General features: G+C 40.5%; 1 protein-coding gene across 2 annotated transcripts in view; it reads left to right on the forward strand.

Moving 5' to 3' along the window:
• Positions 1 to 15578, forward strand: part of KIFAP3 (kinesin associated protein 3) — a 244430-nt gene extending 228852 nt beyond the window's left edge. For both annotated transcript variants that reach the window (XM_088460529.1, XM_088460530.1), the window contains exon 20: positions 14606 to 15578. In XM_088460529.1, coding sequence (XP_088316655.1) covers positions 14606 to 14714 — 109 coding nt within the window. In that variant the 3' untranslated portion in view covers positions 14715 to 15578. The remainder of the gene's footprint in view (positions 1 to 14605) is intronic.
• Positions 15579 to 18025: the final 2447 nt, after the last annotated feature.

Below are 18025 nucleotides of genomic sequence, written 5' to 3' on the forward strand. Positions count from 1 at the left end.
CCCTGCATGTTCAGCAATGAATTCCTTTAAAAAATTGGTATTACTATCCTCTATAATGATTAGTGGGAATGGGTATGTAATACCGACAGTGGCATCCCGATGGTTGGTATCCCAACAGGGGTCAGGTAAGTATACTTACCCACCCCTCTACTCCCCCCTAACCCTCCTCACCCCGCACCCTAACTCTCCCCGTTCGTGCCTAAACCTAACCCTTCCCCTTAGTGTCTAAGCCTAAACCCCCCAGTGGTGCCTAACCCTCCCCGCTAGGGGTGTTTAACACTAATCTTGCCCCCCCCATACCCTAACCCTGCTAGGCTGCCAAAACCTAACACTCCCCCTCCCCTCGGCTAACAGCTAAGACGTGCTGGACTTACCTGGTTCGGGCTGGTATCTTTCTGGATTCCAGCGTTGGGTTTAAGATAGGCGTCTGTATTTTAACGCTTAAGTCCAGTTCAGGCTTCCCTTGTTGGGATTTAGAATGGTGGCATCCCAGCCGCCGGTCTGCTAACTACATCCCAATTAGTGTATGGTTTTATATATTGTCTGGATGATTTTGACATTCACAGATCTGTAGGGAAACGTATTTTAGAATATCTCATTATACTTATGTCAAATTTATTGGATCTTTTGGCATGAAGAAGTTAATGTATCAGTACACTCAAAAATTCCATCATTTAGCCTTTTAGGGTTATTCTGAGTTGGCAGCAAAGCAAAAAAAAGCAACATTGTATCCAGAACAAAGCATGTTGCAATGCAAGGGGTGCAAATACATTTATTGTTTGTGAATACAGGGTAAGTAGGACAGTTTTGTTTTTACACTTCGATTTAGATTTGAGTTTGGACACCCCCTCCCAACCAAGTGCAACATGATTTTGCCAAAGTATAAAGTTTCTTCCCAACTCCAATTCAGCCTTAAAATAATAATTTCCGCAGACAGCAATACCGGGTGAGGCAGCCATCACAGTTTCTGTGTGGTAAGCAGTATAATAGGGCTGGTGCAAGGACGCGCTGATAATGAGGACTAAGCCAGTGTATAAAAAATACATACAACTCTTCATAAGGGGAATATCCATATTAAGCTCCACTCACATAATGCAGGTGCAATTACAGCCAAGTTACATGCAGCTCTCAATCAGTCTCTCTGTTTTAATATATAAATGTTGTGATATTGAACATAAATTAGCTGCCATTATTGGCAGCTGTTTTGCAAAAATAACACTGACTTTGACTGATGTTTTACAAACCGCAATAGTTATTATTGTTAAACCATGCTGATTTAGCATTAATTATAATTATTATTGACCTATGAAATCCATCGGTCAAAACTGCCGCTCATTGGCGGCTTTGTAAACACAATGGGCGGAATTCAATTGATTCCAGCCCCTATCACGCCCGACGGAGCTAATCAATTCTTGCTCCTGTCGGGCGCGATCAGCTGCCAGTGCTACATTTCAGCTCGCAGCCCCAGGGGGATGAGAGCTGAAATGTGCGAAAAGTGACCTGTTTCGGCACCCAAACAGCACTTTTCTCGGCCACGCCCAGCACTTTGGTCGGGTTTAGCTGCTTTACGTGGCTAAACCTGACCTCTATGGGCGTGATCAGCGTGAAAAAACGGCATCAATTGAATAGCGGCCCGCGATCTCCTGTCACTTTAGACGGGAGATCCGGACCACGTAATCAATTGAATTCCGCCCAATGGATGTAAATCTACCCCCTTGCCCCAATTCAGGATTTTACCTTACGTCTTGTCCTTTGTATCCAGTGGCTGCTTACCAATTTTACAGATAGATATAGACTTCTACTACTGAGATTCCTTCTAAGCCAGTTACTGTGGTTGGTCCATCGCTTTCAAACACAGGACTCTCCTGAGCTCGGGTGGAATACAGCTGTCCTGGAACAAACCTTTTGTCCACTGCCAATACATTTGTTTAGTATTTCTTTAATGAAAAACTTGAAATACAATTCTCCAGATACTATATCTAAATAATCAAGATCACATGACAGTATTTTCAAATCTGCACTGGAATCAGTGTTTATAACTGCCTCTCCCTATTTATAGCTAGCAAAGAATAAAATATGGAAACCATAATATGAATGTAATATCATCCAAGTTGGTAACTAGGAATTAATGATACCATCATTGTCTTCCTGCTGCTCTGAGGCTGACATGGGAATTTGTGCTGTGACCTTACTCTGAGCCATTCCTTTATCACATAGCAGACTTATGTTCTCACGGGAAGACCATTTCTATTAAAACAAGATGCTTTTTAAAGTAAAACCATAATAACAGCAAACATTAGAAGGAACATTGACTTGTAAAATGAATGCACTTCATGCACATATTGTTTAACTGACCTAATTGATTCTGTTGAACATAGCAACCTAAACAGAGTCACCAGCCCAGTCTCATACACTCACCTTCTTGGCAAACCATAACCCAGAACTAATGGAAAGTCGGATGGGGCTTTTCAAAATAATCAGAGCCATACTGGGCAGCTGTTCCTGACCTCGTGATTCAACTTATCCTCACAGATACTTATTCTGATGTATTTTAAGTGTCCCTTTACCATCGAACAGCGCTGCAGGTCACATTTTTGATAAAGTGGATGCTCAGATGTGCCATGGTATACTGTGCCCTTTTTAGGACATAAAACTGATGAAACACTGATGTTCACTTATGACATTTGATTAAGACTTAGCAAGTGATGCCTGACTTTATCATTATCAATTATTAGCATCAATGCAGATTTTCATCGTATAATTGTGTGTATAGATAGTGATGCTATTAATTTACCGTAGCCGAAACAAAAATTACAGTTGCAGGTAAGTGCTTTTACTAATTATATTTAGTTAAAAGTATTAGCAAATGTATAAGTTTGCATTATTATTTCAAGTAATATCTATACATAATATAAAATAAATTCCCTGGTAGGCGTCTGTCTGTCTGTCTATTAGGGCTAATATCAAGAATCACTGGACGGATTTTGATGGAAATATCACTATTCTATAGAGCATTTTTCGGGGAAGGTTTAGGTATGACACAGTAATGTATGACAATAGGGAGCCAGCACTGACTATGTTAGTGAAGCAAGCCAATGAGAAAGCAGACGTCTGAGTGCTTTCTGGGCTTATGCTACCTAAACCTTTTTATCACAACAACAGACTTTATTTTATACCAGGTAGAGACTGATACATCAATTTTCCTGGAGAAACCAGATAATATGTAAGCCCAGTTTACTAATACACAAGTTCAGTTTTTCCCTTTTATTAACGTTACTATTTCATTTGAGTGAAAAATATATCTTTAATTTAAAGAGTCCAATTCCCGGTAAGAGTCTGCTTTGGCATGACAATAAATAAAGCACAGGGACAGACACTTACCAGGGCTGGAGATGACCTAAGTGGAGACTGTTTTACTCATGGACATCTTTATGTGGCCCTTTTGTATGTCACTTCAATACTAAATCTCTTCGTCAGGAGGAAAAACTACTAAATGTCGTCTATAAGGCAATCTTATAAGACCTTGGTTGAAAAATACTATCGCTGTAAATGTAAAATCGCTCCCATGCGAAGCCTGGGCGGGTTGTTAGTATTTTATAAATAAATGACAATATATATTATACTTCTGCAGAAGGCTTTGCTGTCTCTCCCTGTGTGTGTATTGCTGTTGCATTTCAGCATAATATCAATACACACTTTACTAAATTATGATGTTGACTCATTAAGAACTTACATTGTAGAATTTATTTTATTTAGCTGTGATGCCCAACGATGATGTCCATTGCAGGAAGCCTGTAGTCCAAACTGGTAGTGAGAAACTTTAGGTTGCACGTCTTATTACGCCTTCATTTACTGATGCATTCACTATCCCAACTATAAATTAAGTGAAACGAGCATCCAACTATAGGCTCTGGCCAGTTATGCTGTGCCACCCACCCACCATCATAGTCTGGTCTGATAGGGCCTCCCCACAACCAAGAAGACACTTGAGGCTTTCCAGAATGTCAATGTCAACCTTATTAGGCATAACCAAAAAAAAGTCAGTGTTCCACTGTGGGGAATCCAGTCGTTTGCCAGCTGGACTGGTGGTTACATTTTAATTTAAGTTGATAAAGCATCTGCATTTTTGTTGAATAATGCATAATATGGTTGACATTGGGGTGTTTTTCCACCACTTATCACTGCTCAGAATCATGACATTGATATTTTTAGATTTTCCATTTAATACAACGGTTTATTTTAATGTTACCAATATGTTCCCACTAAAAAACCATCCTATACATTTTTGTTTAAACCCTTTAACAGCCCTTTAATGTACATACTATAAATACTATACGGTACTGACACTGCCACTCACGCTCAATGACAAAATCTCATGGGGAACTGAAAGTTTGGCAGATTGCTTTCCACTTCTTTTCCTGCATGCCTGATCTATAGTTTGTCAATCACAGCCAGGTAACACTTGGCTTCCTTGGTAGTTCTGAGCATGTACACACTTCAGGTATAAGCCAACAAGTAATGCTAGGGTGCCCTAGAATTTGGGTACTGGCTGTGGTGTCTCTAAAGTCCTACTATAGTTTCATTGTGTATTTGTGTTTAAACAGTTTCTCCTCTGCCTCTTTTTTTTATCCCCACGTCTTGTCTGCCTCCTGTATTTATCGCATATATCTTGTATTTACTCCAGAATTATTTCTTTTGTATCTACGCTTATCACGTCTGCCCCACAACTGACAGGCTGTGGGGCACATTTCCTCTCACAAGCTTTTTTTTTTTAATCATTTAGCCACCAGCTTCTTTGAAAGCTTTATCTCTTGGATGGCTTATGATTATAACTGATGTGGCCCTATTCAGGAATACTGACCTACATATATTCATTGCTGAACATATCAGTATTGCAGGCAAATTGTGGAGTCTGTTCCCACCTTCATCCATGGCTAGCGCTTTTAGTACATACATGATCCAGTACACATAGGGTTTGCTGTATTGGCTACATTGTGTCATGGGACCTTAGTCTTGGTCGCAGGTGTGACCATTGCATCTCCTATAGTCTATTAATGAATGTAATCAATTATATACACTTCTTATGTAGTGCTCATATTTAAGGCCCTTTAACTAGTGTCATACATATATATGGGGTGAGGCTAGGTCCAGGGGCATCTGTCAGGAAGGAGATTCGTTTAATTTTTATCGGACTGTTCCTACAAAATATACATGAATTAAATAAACTTAGTTTTTAAGAAGACAATGGTGTATGGCATTTGCCTGCTTGGTTTATTGGAAATCTAGCAAAATATTTATCTCAAATATATTCGCTTTTGACATCTGGTCCGCAAACCCCTCCCAGAATATAAACACGCAGAAAGTTCAGCTGCCACTCCGCGAAGGTCACAGATCACTGCATCAGCCAGGGTAATCCAAGAACGTTTAAGTGCCACAGCATCTCAAGTAAAATCTACTCTGACAGGGCTGGTAAACCAATGGGAAAAAGAAATATTTGTGCTTTTAGAAGTACACATGCAAGGACTTGTGTGTATTACTGATGCCTGGAAGTGATTTCAGCTTGAAAAAAAAAAATGAAATCATTACAAAAGTGCAGAGGTTTAGAACACACAGCTTCCATTTTATAGGAACTCAAAACTAACTAGTACACCCGGGGTTTTGTTTTACATTGTGATTGATTGCCTGTGTTCATTTTAGTTCAGACTGACCATACCTTTAGAACAAATATGACAAGTTTGAATGGCCCCTTGCTGACTTGTATATTCTGCTGGAGAAAAAAAAAAAAAAATATATATATATTCTATAGATTGTAAGCTTGCGAGCAGGGCCTTCCTACCTATATATCTGCTGTTATTACCCAGTTTTGTTCTATTAATGCTTACAATTGTAAAGCGCAACGGAATATGCTGCGCTATATAAGAAACTGTTAATAAATAAAATAAATATATATATATACGGTATGTATAATCTGATTTTTTATTTTTTTTTAAACGTTATTGTTCTCTCCCATATTTATAATTACATAAGAAATTCATAGGGTTGTTAATGTGTTTTTTTTGGATGTACACATGGATAAGCCCAAAGGTTTAAAAACTGGAAAAAAAAATACATTCTAGGACTGCTCTTCCCTGAAATCTAGTCACATTGAAATGTGTAAAATACCATAGCCTGTCACACCCAAGCTAGACACGGCATGTGTTTTCTGGAGCAGAAAAAAATACACGCATGGAAATATATATTTGCTGAGTGTAAGCAGCAGAAATTTGCTCCTTCTAGTGTCATGTTATAGCAAATATATCCTACATGGCTATTTATCCTTGAAAGTTGAAATGATTAGTTATTTCCTAGCACCATCTTGTGTATGTTGGTGGCATTACATGTTTCATTGCAATTTATGTACTGTGCAAATCAAATTAACTCTTTGGATATAGACGTACAGACGGTATACGGTCAATATCCCGACTGTGGGGATTCCGGCGCTCAGAATGCCTGCGCTGTAAGCCCGACAGCATCTTTGCTAAATCTTTGGCAAACACTGACAGATATGTTTTAGGTTAACAATTAAGTCCAGTATGTAATTGTGTGGATGTGAAAATCCACACATTACCTTTCCAGAACACTCTTGTAACTCTCACATGCTGTGAAACAAATACAGTCGCTAGGTTATTAGACACAGAAACCTCTATGGAAAGTGCATGTTCTGCTAAATAATTATTAGCTGTATATTATCCCATTTTATGGCTTCCATTTCTTTAAATCATTGAGATAACTTGAAGCCATAAAATGGGATAATGCATACTACATGTACCCGAAAAATGCATGAAAGGAACAATGTATCCACAAATATGTCAAAAAAAATTCATTAAAAGAAGTCATAGAAATACAGAACATTTTAAATTCTCCTGAAGGAACATTGACTCAAGTATAACAAGTTACCATACTAAGTATGAATGTATACAGTTAGGTGCATTAATATTGGGACATTGACAGAATTTTCATATTTTGCCCTCTATTCACCACCACAATGGCTTTGAAATGAAACAAACAAGATGTGCTTTACCTGCAGACTTTCAGATTTAATTTGAGGGTAATTACATCCAAATCAGGTGAACAGTGTAGGAATTACAACGGTTTCTATATGTGCCTCCCACTTTTTAAGGGGCCAAAAGTGGAATGTTATGCAATGGCCAAGTCAATCCCCTGACCTGGATCTATTTGAGCATGCATTTCACTTGATGAAGACAAAACTGAAGGGAAAATGCCCCAAGAACAAGCAGGAACTGAAGACATTTGCAGTAGAGGCCTGGCAGAGCATCACCAGGGATGAAAACCAGCGTCTGGTGATGTCTATGCGTTCCGGACTTCAGGCTGTAATTGCCTGCAAAGGATTTGCAACAAAGTATTAAAAAGTGAAAGTTAGATTTAGGATTATTTAGTTTGTCCCATTACTTTTGGCCCCTTAAAAAGTGGGAGGCACATATAGAAACCGTTGTAATTCCTACACCGTTCACCTGATTTAGATGTAATTACCCTCAAATTAAATCTGAAAGTCTGCAGTTAAAGCACATCTTGTTTGTTTCATTTCAAAGCCATTGTGGTGGTGAATAGAGGCCAAAATATGAAAATTCTGTCAATGTCCCAATATTTATGCATCTGACTGTATACATTCATACTGTGTACAGAGCAATGCAATGTTTCATGAGACCTTCTTAGCATCATACTGCTATTAAAATAAAGAAATAAAAAAGTTAATTGTTAATAGCTGGTCTCAAAAATGCTGAAATATCAACCACTTCATTCAGCTGTCAGATATATTATGGAGGTGAGGTCTGTTATAGTAGAATAAACTTAAAAAAACACTTGTGGAGTCAATGTGTACCCCTCTGGCCTGACACTCAGGTTCTACGCCCTCACTAACTGGTTACAATGTTGTTGTACATCATTGATTATTCCAGAATATATTTTATATGAAATTTAGTGTAAAATGTATCCTTCATACCAGAGTAGGGCATACCTAAGTCACAAATGTTGAAATAACAAGCAGACTTGAGTCAATATATTCAGTATGGTATATTTTCATTGTGTTTTTCATTATATGTTAATACAGTATACTTGGAAATAATTAATTCTACACAAATTGTGTATTCCAACATGTTTGCTTTTATTAACATAGATCACAGCTGATTATTTGAATATCTGTCATACTGTACCTGTAGAGCTCACTGAACAACTCATAGCATGAAAAAAATTTCAAATGCCTCCAGCTCTAATCCTTAAAGCAGAGGTTCCCAAACTCACAGCGCCCTAGAGTAACAGCATGACACCCCTAAGCCAAATGTTTGTTATTGAGAAATTCAGAAAAAAAATGTATTAAAGCGGAGTAAATTGTGCTTACCTGTCATCCTTAGGTTCAGTAATGTGGTTGTGGACAGGTTTAAGCTTCTGTTTGTCCACATATTTACATTACATTGACCATAAATAATTTGATTTGGTTCTGGACCACCAACCTTAGGCACCCCTGCAAGCATCCTGAGGCACCCCAGGGTGCCACAGCGCAGTTTGGGAACCACTGCCTTAAAGTGTTCTTTTTCATGAGCATTGTTTGTGGTTTCTTGTTTTTGTTTTCTGCAAGTTCTCAAGGAACTAGGGATTATCAGCATTTTTGGCCATTCATGAAGGAATAGAAATTTCACAGAATAGAGATCACTTAATAATATTCATAATAATTATTATTTCTTCTTCGGGGTCCACAGCCATTACGTTGGTGTATGAATCCTGGTCACCAAACAGTTAACATAAACGAGCTCTCTGCTCCCAGGATGCACCGGGGTTCCTCCTCATATACCCCACCCCCTGCCTCAGGTAGCCAGTTCTTCCTGTTTGGTGTGTACACAACATAGACAGTGGGACTGCAGGACCAGTCCTGCAGACGAGTAAAAAAAAAAAGAGAGAGAGAGAGTTTTACTCTCTATCTCAGCGGGTGGTCTGAGCTGTCCTGGAAGCAGCCTCGCGCCTGATCGGAGACGCACCGGCCACGCGCTACAACTACCTCCTCCGGCGCCGCACCGCTAGCCTTGGCAGGTCCATGGCTAGGGCTTCGGCAGGGGCTCTCATGCCCTGGACCGCACCTGGAGCAAGGGGATGGCAGGTAAGCAGGTGGTTGCGGTGGCCGCTGACGCCGGGACCACGTGACGGTCCGGCCTCCGGCGGTGAGACTGGCCGGAGGCGCGCTGCAGTCGGGAGGCATACAGCTTGTTTCCTACACTAGACCACTGGGATGTGATGTTCCTGACCAGCCGGGGCTTGTGGAAGCGGCCAGGTCAGTTTACCGGGCATGTCCAAGCAGCATAGGGGAGGTACACTTCCCCGGTGGCCCCTCCCCCAATCCACACGCTAGTTCAGTGCTCTGGCGCAGTGATTGTGGGTTGCTCCTCCCAGCCTCCATATAAGGCAGCCAATGTGTATGTTAGTTGCTCTCTGATCGCTGCTGCTGCAGGACGCTGGGCAGTCTCCCTGTATACCTTTCCTACTGCTGGTTCAGGTTTTACAGGGCTCTATCCTACCTAAGCCTAGGCTAATTGTTGGTAGTGAGAGCTTATATGCGTATGACTCATGACATGTGATTGTTGTCTACAGTTTCTTATGTAAAAGAACTGTAATTCCTGTATACTGTCACTGTCTCTCCCCTTCCCTTGGTACAGGTGTGTGTGTTGAGAGTAGAAAGCAGCACATATACACTCAGAACCATTGGCATAGTTTACATGTCTAAGGAGTCTGAGGGTCAGGTGGCGGGAGCCCCGTTGCTGATATCATGTGTAGCCTGCATGGCAGGCTTGTCCCCACAGGACTTTCTACAAAATGGGCTCTGTGGGAACTGTTTTAGACAGCCACCACACCAATTACGTTTGCCTGTTACAGGCCCTGAGCCCCCTTGGGCATAATTTTCTCAGGTTATGGCTCAGGTGGTGGAGTGGCTGGCTGCCCCGGTACCACCGGTTTGGGGTTTGCCTCAGCAGATGCATCCTATGCCCATGATGTGGCTGCCTTGGATGGACCCTGGTGCTGGTAAGGTTATGGCATCATCCTCGGGGGTTTTTCAGGTTGGGGGGCGATGACGGGGTCACACACTTTCTAAGGAAAGTGGTCAGTGGCGGAAAGCCGGCTACCGATAAACGTCCTGGAACTAAGAGTTATATTCAAAGCTTTAGTGCAGGCTCAGGAAATCTTAAAGGGCAGGCCGGTGCAGATACAGTCGGACAATCGTACCGCGGTTGCCTACCTAAATCATCAAGGGGGCACAAGGAGTCGGGCTGCCTTGGCAGAGGTATCAAAAATCTTGGTCTGGGCAGAGACTCATCTTCCCACGATCAAACAAGAGGGCAGCAACGTGATATTAATAGCTGCGGCATGGCCGGGACGGCACTGGTTCACAGATCTACGGTCTCTCTCCATAGACACTCCGTGGCCTCTGCCATTGAGACCGGATCTGTTGCTACAGGGTCCCTGCTGGTACCTGGATCTTCATCGGCTATCGTTGACGGCATGGCTCTTGAGGCCTCCGTCTTGAGGAAGAAGGGGTTTTCTGAGTCTGTTATACGGACGATGCTGAAGGCACGGAAACCATCCTCAGCCCGTATATACTATAGAATTTGGCATACTTTCTTTCAGAGGTGTGAACTGAAAGGGTATGATCCACAGAAATTTCTGATATCCAGAGTGCTTGATTTTCTTCAAAGTGGTCTGGAAAAAGGGCTCCGCCTGACCTCTTTGAGGGTACAGGTGTCTGCTCTTTCAGTCTGGTTCCAACATAAAATTGCTCTGAGACCGGATATAAAGACTTTCTTTCAGGGGGGTGTTGAGGATTCAGCCTCCCTTCATTTCCCCGGTTGTTCCGTGGGACTTGACTCTAGTTTTGAAGGTTTTACAGGCTCCTCCGTTCGAGCCTTTAAATTTAATAGACATCAAGTGGCTAACAGCAAAGACGGTATTTCTTCTTGCTATGGCATCTGCATGTAGAGTGTCGGATTTAGCTGCGCTTTCCTTCCGTGAGCCGTTCTTGGTATTTCATCAAGATAGAGCAGTACTACGTACTAGGGAGGGTTACCTTCCGAAAGTAGTGTCTAAATTTCATATTAATGAAGAAATAGTTCCAGCAGGTGAGGCTTCCCTGGATGTGGTCCGTGCGTTGAGAATTTATGTGAGACGCACGAGCAAATGGAGGAAGTCTGATTCACTTTTTGTGCTTTATGGTTGTCATAGGCGTGGCTGGCCAGCCAATAAACAGACACTGGCCAGGTGGATTCGCATGGCAATTTCATTGGCTTATACACAGGCTGGTATGCGGGTGCCGGATTCAGTGACGGCACATTCTACTAGGGCGGTAGGTCCATCATGGGCGGCCCGCCGTGGTGCTTCTGCTGAACAATTATGCTAGGCAGCCACATGGTCTTCCATCCATACCTTCATCAAATGTTATTCCTTTGACACTTTTGCCTCTCAGGATGCCTCCTTCGGGCTTAGGATTCTCCTCTCTTCCGAGAGTCAGGAGTGTCCCCACCCGTAGGGTTAGTGCTTTGGGATATCCCCAACGTAATTGCTGTGGACTCCATGGACCCCGAAGAAGAAAATAAGAGTTATGGTATGACATAGCTTTGTTAACTCATTTTCTTCGAGGTCCATGGGGTCCACAGGACACCCACCCAGACGCACCTGTAGTTCTGGGGGAGGTTTCCGTAATTTTCTTCTCTTGAGAGTCTGGACTCATGAGTATGGGTTTCTTCTGTCTTACCCTTTGTTTGTCTCCACCTGCTTGAGCTTGGTAATGAACTGGCTACCTGAGGCAGGGGGTGGGGTATATGAGGAGGAACCCCGGTGCATCCTGGGTGCAGAGAGCTCGTTTGTGTTAACTGTTTGGTGACCGGGATTCATACCCCAACGTAATGGCTGTGGACCCCATGGACCTCGAAGAAAATGAGTTAACAAAGATATGTCATACCATCTCACATTAATATTTGTGTGATACATTTTTTCAAGTTTGGGGAAAATTACGAACCCAGGACATTGATGTTTCTAAAAGATCATTTTTATTACAAGTTTTATGTGCCATACAAGTAGTGCCAATTGATTATATACTCATTGTTCAACATGCCACTGAATATCATTGGATATTAAAAATAAATCACGTGCAAATAAGAAACTACTTACAACTAACAAAACCAGCTTCTTAAAGAGCCACCCCCCCCCCCCCCAAAAAAAAAAAAAACCACCACCACTACTTGTACTGTAATAGTTCATCAGTGATTTAAAAGCTGCAGTCTGCAGAAACCAGCGGGAGTTCAGCCAGACTGGTATCTACAAGGGAAATGTTATTAAGGTACATGGGATCGAATGCTTGTTGAGAAGCAAGGTAGCCATGGTCAAGGTAGTAGTTCATTCTATCAGTGAGAGGCAATTTGGCTGTACTACGTTCATTTAATCACTGAAAGGCAAGGTAGCCATGCCATGTTCATCCAGTCTCTGTGTGGCAATTTGGCCATACTGTGTTCATTCCCTCACTGAGAGGCAATTTGGCCATACAATGTTCTTTCCATCACTGAGAGGCAAGGCGGGCCATGCCATGTTCATTACACTTTGTATGTCAACCTAATACTTTGTTTGGTCATAAATCACTTTAAAAATTCAGGGATTATTATCAGGCCAGTGAGAAAATAAGAATGAGAGGTGTGGTTGTGAAGAAGGGATCTTTAAATATTGTGTTCTCACGTATCTAGGAAGGATTAATGTTGATATGAAAAGCCATTAATGGCTCTACGTCCTGGGATTGGGGATCAGAACTGCAATGAGTATCCTAGGTCAGAATAATAATTGGGGTTCTGATACTATTATAGGTGACATTTTAATGGAGCTTTGAGTTTTAATTTTCCTTTAAGTGTAGGCTCTCCCTACCACTTTCTTACAACATACCCATTCTTGGGTGTACTGGTCATACATATACATTACATTAGACTAAAGTACAGTAAAGTCTTAAAAACAACCATCCAAAATGGCAGGACAAGTAAAGTGTCCTATAGCTTTTTAGTTCCTTGGAAGTGTAAAGATGTAATGTTCTTTATTACTCTGGGTTGCTTCAGACCTGCTGTTTAACTTCTTTTAGTAGAATACACAACTACAAAATGTATAGAAAGACTTTCTGTGCAAATGTTGTGAAGAATGTATATCTTCATTTGTTAAATTATACAACAAAGACTTATTTATTACCAGTTATTTATATAGTGCACACATATTCTGCAGCACTTTACAGAGAATATCTGGCCATTCACATCAGTCCCTGCCCCAATGGAGCTTACAATCTATATCCCTACCACATGCTCACACACAGACTCACTAGGGTCAATTTTTGTTGGGGGCCAATTAACCTACCAGTATATTTTTGGTGTGTGGGAGGAAACCGGAGTACCCTGAGGAAACCCGCGCAAGCACAGGGAGAATATACAAACTCCACACAGTTGGGGCCGTAGTGGGAAGATACAAAGATGTATATAAAAAAGGAGTATTAATTATAAGTTTAAATTTGAAACAAACCAAGCTACGTGTATAAGGTGATCCTGTTATCCACTTGTGTTTAACTTTCAATGACATCCACTCCATCACAGAACATTCTCAAAATACATCATGTGATGTAACAAGTCACAAAATGTAATACGTCATGTGATGTAACAAGTCACACGGTGTAATACGTCATGTGATGTAACAAGTCACACGGTGTAATACGTCATGTGATGAAGCCTTAATGTTGGTCATTTACTTTGCAATATGCAGAGCATTGCACGATTGTTAGGATTGTCTTTGTCCCTTTTTACTTCAGTTGTACATACAATGGTGAATGAAGGAGTCATGAAACCTTGATTTTGTGGCCTTACGTATTAATGCAGTGTGGACATGTTCTTTTTAATATCGTTTTATATATAATATTTGTGAAATACATCACTGGTTGGTGCATGTCCTTTGCCCATTGTCAGTTCATTGGTCATTCAGTGAGGAAGCATACTTTGGCTGGTGAAATTTAGGTAGATTTAATTAGTATAATTTACTTTATAAAATTAGAAAAATATGGTATGTCATAAAAGTGCATTTTGTTTTAAAGGTTGTTTTAATTAAGACACGATTAGCTAAAAACCCATGATAGATTATCTTTTTGGGGTGGATTGAATAAGGGATATTTCAACATAGTACACTGAAAATATCCTTCTAACAAATGCTTTATATTAAAGGAAATGTACTGCTATTTTTCATTTTCGCATAAGATTTTGGTTATGAAATGACAGCTGGCTCCTGATTGGATGGCTAGTGCACTCCACCATTTAGGAACCTGCTGTCATTAAGTAGATTAAGAGGGACACTCTTAGTATGCCTCTCACACAGTTTAGGTTTAGGCTATAAAAAGAGCACTGCCTTCATTTTCAGAAACAAAACACCTACAGCATTTTTTAAAAATTTAAAAGATTCTTTCTGTATATCCCAACCATGTATTAGGTAAAAACCTCTTCAAGGTATCTTACATTGCACATAGTCTATAACACGCTGTATTTTTGTGTTCTTTTCACAGGATTGGCATTGATAGTTTTGGGCAAACTGCCGGTATGCCGGGGCGACCCACAACAGCATATGGGTATCGCCCAGATGAACCCTACTATTATGGACTTGGGACACGATAGTGACTAATCACCCAAAAACCTAAGGTCAACAACAGCCTAGAGCCAAGACAAGTTTCCAACCATGTGCAGTCCTTCCAGGATTCTTCTAATGCAGTTTAATAAACTATACTTAAACTTGCCAAATGGTACCAAGCAGTGGATGCTCCAGAGGTGGGGCTGCAGCGCATTACAAAATTCATATGGGGGAGTCACACCAACTGCCACCCCAAACACTGCCCAACATTGCTGGTTGGGACTCACTGGCAGTTGGTGTGGCTCCCCTATTTGAATTTTGGACTACACTGCAGCCCCACCTCTGGAGCCTTAACTAGTACCAAACCATATTTGCATTCAAACAATAAAAACAGGCATTACATATCTCATGGAACTGCTTTGTTAAAGCTATTCATAAGTAATGGTAGGTACTTTTAGGGACCAAGAATTCTGAATTATTAGTGTGAAATACCCTTTCCCATTTATATCTAATGTAACATAATCTAGTGCAAGATGTCCTGTATTATTTAAATATCTCAAGCTTTAGCTCATGAAAGTAAAACATTTGAAAGTGAATGGCATCGTACTTTACACTTCAGACAATGCGCTCAGTTTCCAACAATTCGTATGTTGATGTCATGGTGATGGGCGCTACCAGCAGACATGTAGGCGATCACTGCTGGACTGCTAGTTGCTTGTTTTGTTTCATGAGCTAACTCCAGAATTAAAATACAATTTATGGTGGACATACTCCTTCATGAACCTTTCCAAGTGTCTTGTGTATAATGTGTTTGTGCAGAATAAAGTTTACAATAGGAATCTGGCTATATACTGTACATATAGCATAATATATATCAGCACATTCATGAAATAAAATGATCACTAAATGTATACTGTCATGTTTGAATTATTTGTTCAAATTCTCTGCAAAAAGTAATCTTACAGATGGGTCCACATACATCTAGCCTCCTGGCACGTTAAACAGCCCTTCTAGTCGCACCATGCCGCGGCGTGACGCGGTAGCGCTGGGTGCCTTTTTCGTGCGTCTTTTTACCTTATATAATAAAAGACGCATGTGAAGGTAAAAAGACGCACAGAAAGACACCCAGCGCTACAGAGTCACACTGAGCTCCCACGTTGTGTGAGTCACGACTTCCATGACTTGTAGCACATAGAGGATAGATGTTTATAAAATTTTTCCTCAATGCATTTCGCATATATATATATATATATATATATATATATACACATATATATTTATATACATATATATATATATATATATATATACACACAAAATTGTGGGCAAATCCTGCACACTCCACAAAAAAACAAAATTGATGGAGGGTGCTACGTCATAGTGAATAAATACAAATGCTGTACCAAAGATATGATACCAGAAAAAAACAGCACTCCAAGAAATAATGCAAAAAAAGTTATATATTTCTCATGAATAATGCATGTAATCCCAATGTAGACTCCAATACAATGATTTCATAAGTTTCAGTCACAAATCAATAAAGTGCAATGTGCCAAGCTTTAGCAGCAATAATAGGATACTTGCGAACTGTAGCATTCTGGAGACAAAATACATGGGGACATAGTGTCAGTACAGCCCGACGGCCGTTTCGGTGCTAAACAGCACCTTCATCACGTGGGCAAACCACAGCCAAATGAATGAACTGACAACTCCTTTAAATAGGGCCAAAATCGCGCTCAAATAAGCTCACCTTATTACCCACCTGTATGTGCATGTCAGTGAATAGTCAGTTGTGCGCGTCCAGACCATTCCTACAGAAGCCGGATATAGTGCGCATTTTGCAGGAAGCCACTAAAATATTAGTGTGCGTTCCAAATTCCGGAAGTGACCTAAAGCAGAGGGCCGGAAGTGACGCGTGCGGTCCATCGCACGGTCACTGAAAAAAGTGAAGGAACTTAATGCCGCTGAAATATCAGCGTGCATTCCAAAAATATGTTCATCTAAACCCCCGGAAGAGATACGCGCGGTGCACCGCACGCCTGTCCGGGGAAACATGAAGACATTAGTTCCACAACCATAAATAATATAGATAATTGTATATGCACATACAGGTGAGAAAAGGTGGCCCATAGAACGATTGACAATAAAAACATGCATCAAAAATAAACCAAGAATGAAAATAAAGATATATGTGACACCAAATAGTGTACATATTAAAAAATTGAAGAAACAAAATAAATCAAAAAATACATTGCAGACATGATAACAACCCTAATGATATAAATTACAAAAAACAAGAAAAATGTAATTCTTCATTTAACCCTGTTGGCGCCAAACATTTTAAATCATATCCATCTTGCTTCTTTTTGAAGAAGCAATTTTTCACGATTGCTGCCTCTTTTTAACGGAGCTATGTGATCAATGGGCATCACCTTGAAGTCCAAATATTGTGCTTCATGTCAAAGAAATGTCTTGCAACTGGAGGTGTGTGTTTAGATCGACACCAGTTAAAGCTTTTTTAATTGACGATCTGTGTAATGCTATTCTTTCTTTTAGCATTTGGATAGTTTTGCCAATATAGAGCCGCTTACAGGGACAAATAATGGCATAAATCACAAATTTGCTTTCGCAATTTAGTCGATGCCTGATTTTTAAAGACCGATTGGATGATGGATCACAAAACTTGTCTCCTGTCAACATAAAACGACAGTTGATGCACCCTGTGCAGCGAAATGAGCCAATTGAAGGAGATAACCAGTTCTTTTGTATACTAGATCCAATAATAGGGGACGTAATGTCGTCCTTTATGTTGTTACTTCGCTAAAGCTGAATAATGGAAATTCATGACTCAATTTGCCCAAGACAGGATCCATTTGAATTAAATGCCAATGCTTTTTAAAGGCACATTTAATGATTTGTGACCCAACTGAAGAAGTTGATGAAAAAATAAAACGTTCAGCCACTGTATCCTTTTTGCGCTCCATTAGCAGTTCATCCCTATCCATCGTTAGACATTTTCGAATAGCTTCATCAATGTCTTTCTTTTTATATCCGCGTTGCATAAATTTATCGCCAATGTCAGACAAAGCTTTAGGTAAAGAGGCCTGATCAGAAGTGATTCTGGTGACACGTACCATTTGCGAGTACGGCAACCCTCTCTTAAGTGGAGCAGGGTGAAAACTATCGGCTGCCAACAGGGTATTTCTATCAGTTGTCTTAGTGTAAACACTTGACACATAAGAACCTGTTGTAATGTCTATCAAGACGTCTAAATAATTAATTGTTCTATTACTAAAATTCAATGTAAATGTAATTTCCGCACTGATCCTGTTAAGCTCATCAAAAAATGTAAGTAATA

This window comes from Taudactylus pleione, unplaced genomic scaffold, assembly GCF_031769625.1.
Source record: "Taudactylus pleione unplaced genomic scaffold, aTauple2 ptg000048l, whole genome shotgun sequence".
Taxonomy (NCBI): Eukaryota; Metazoa; Chordata; class Amphibia; order Anura; family Myobatrachidae; genus Taudactylus; species Taudactylus pleione.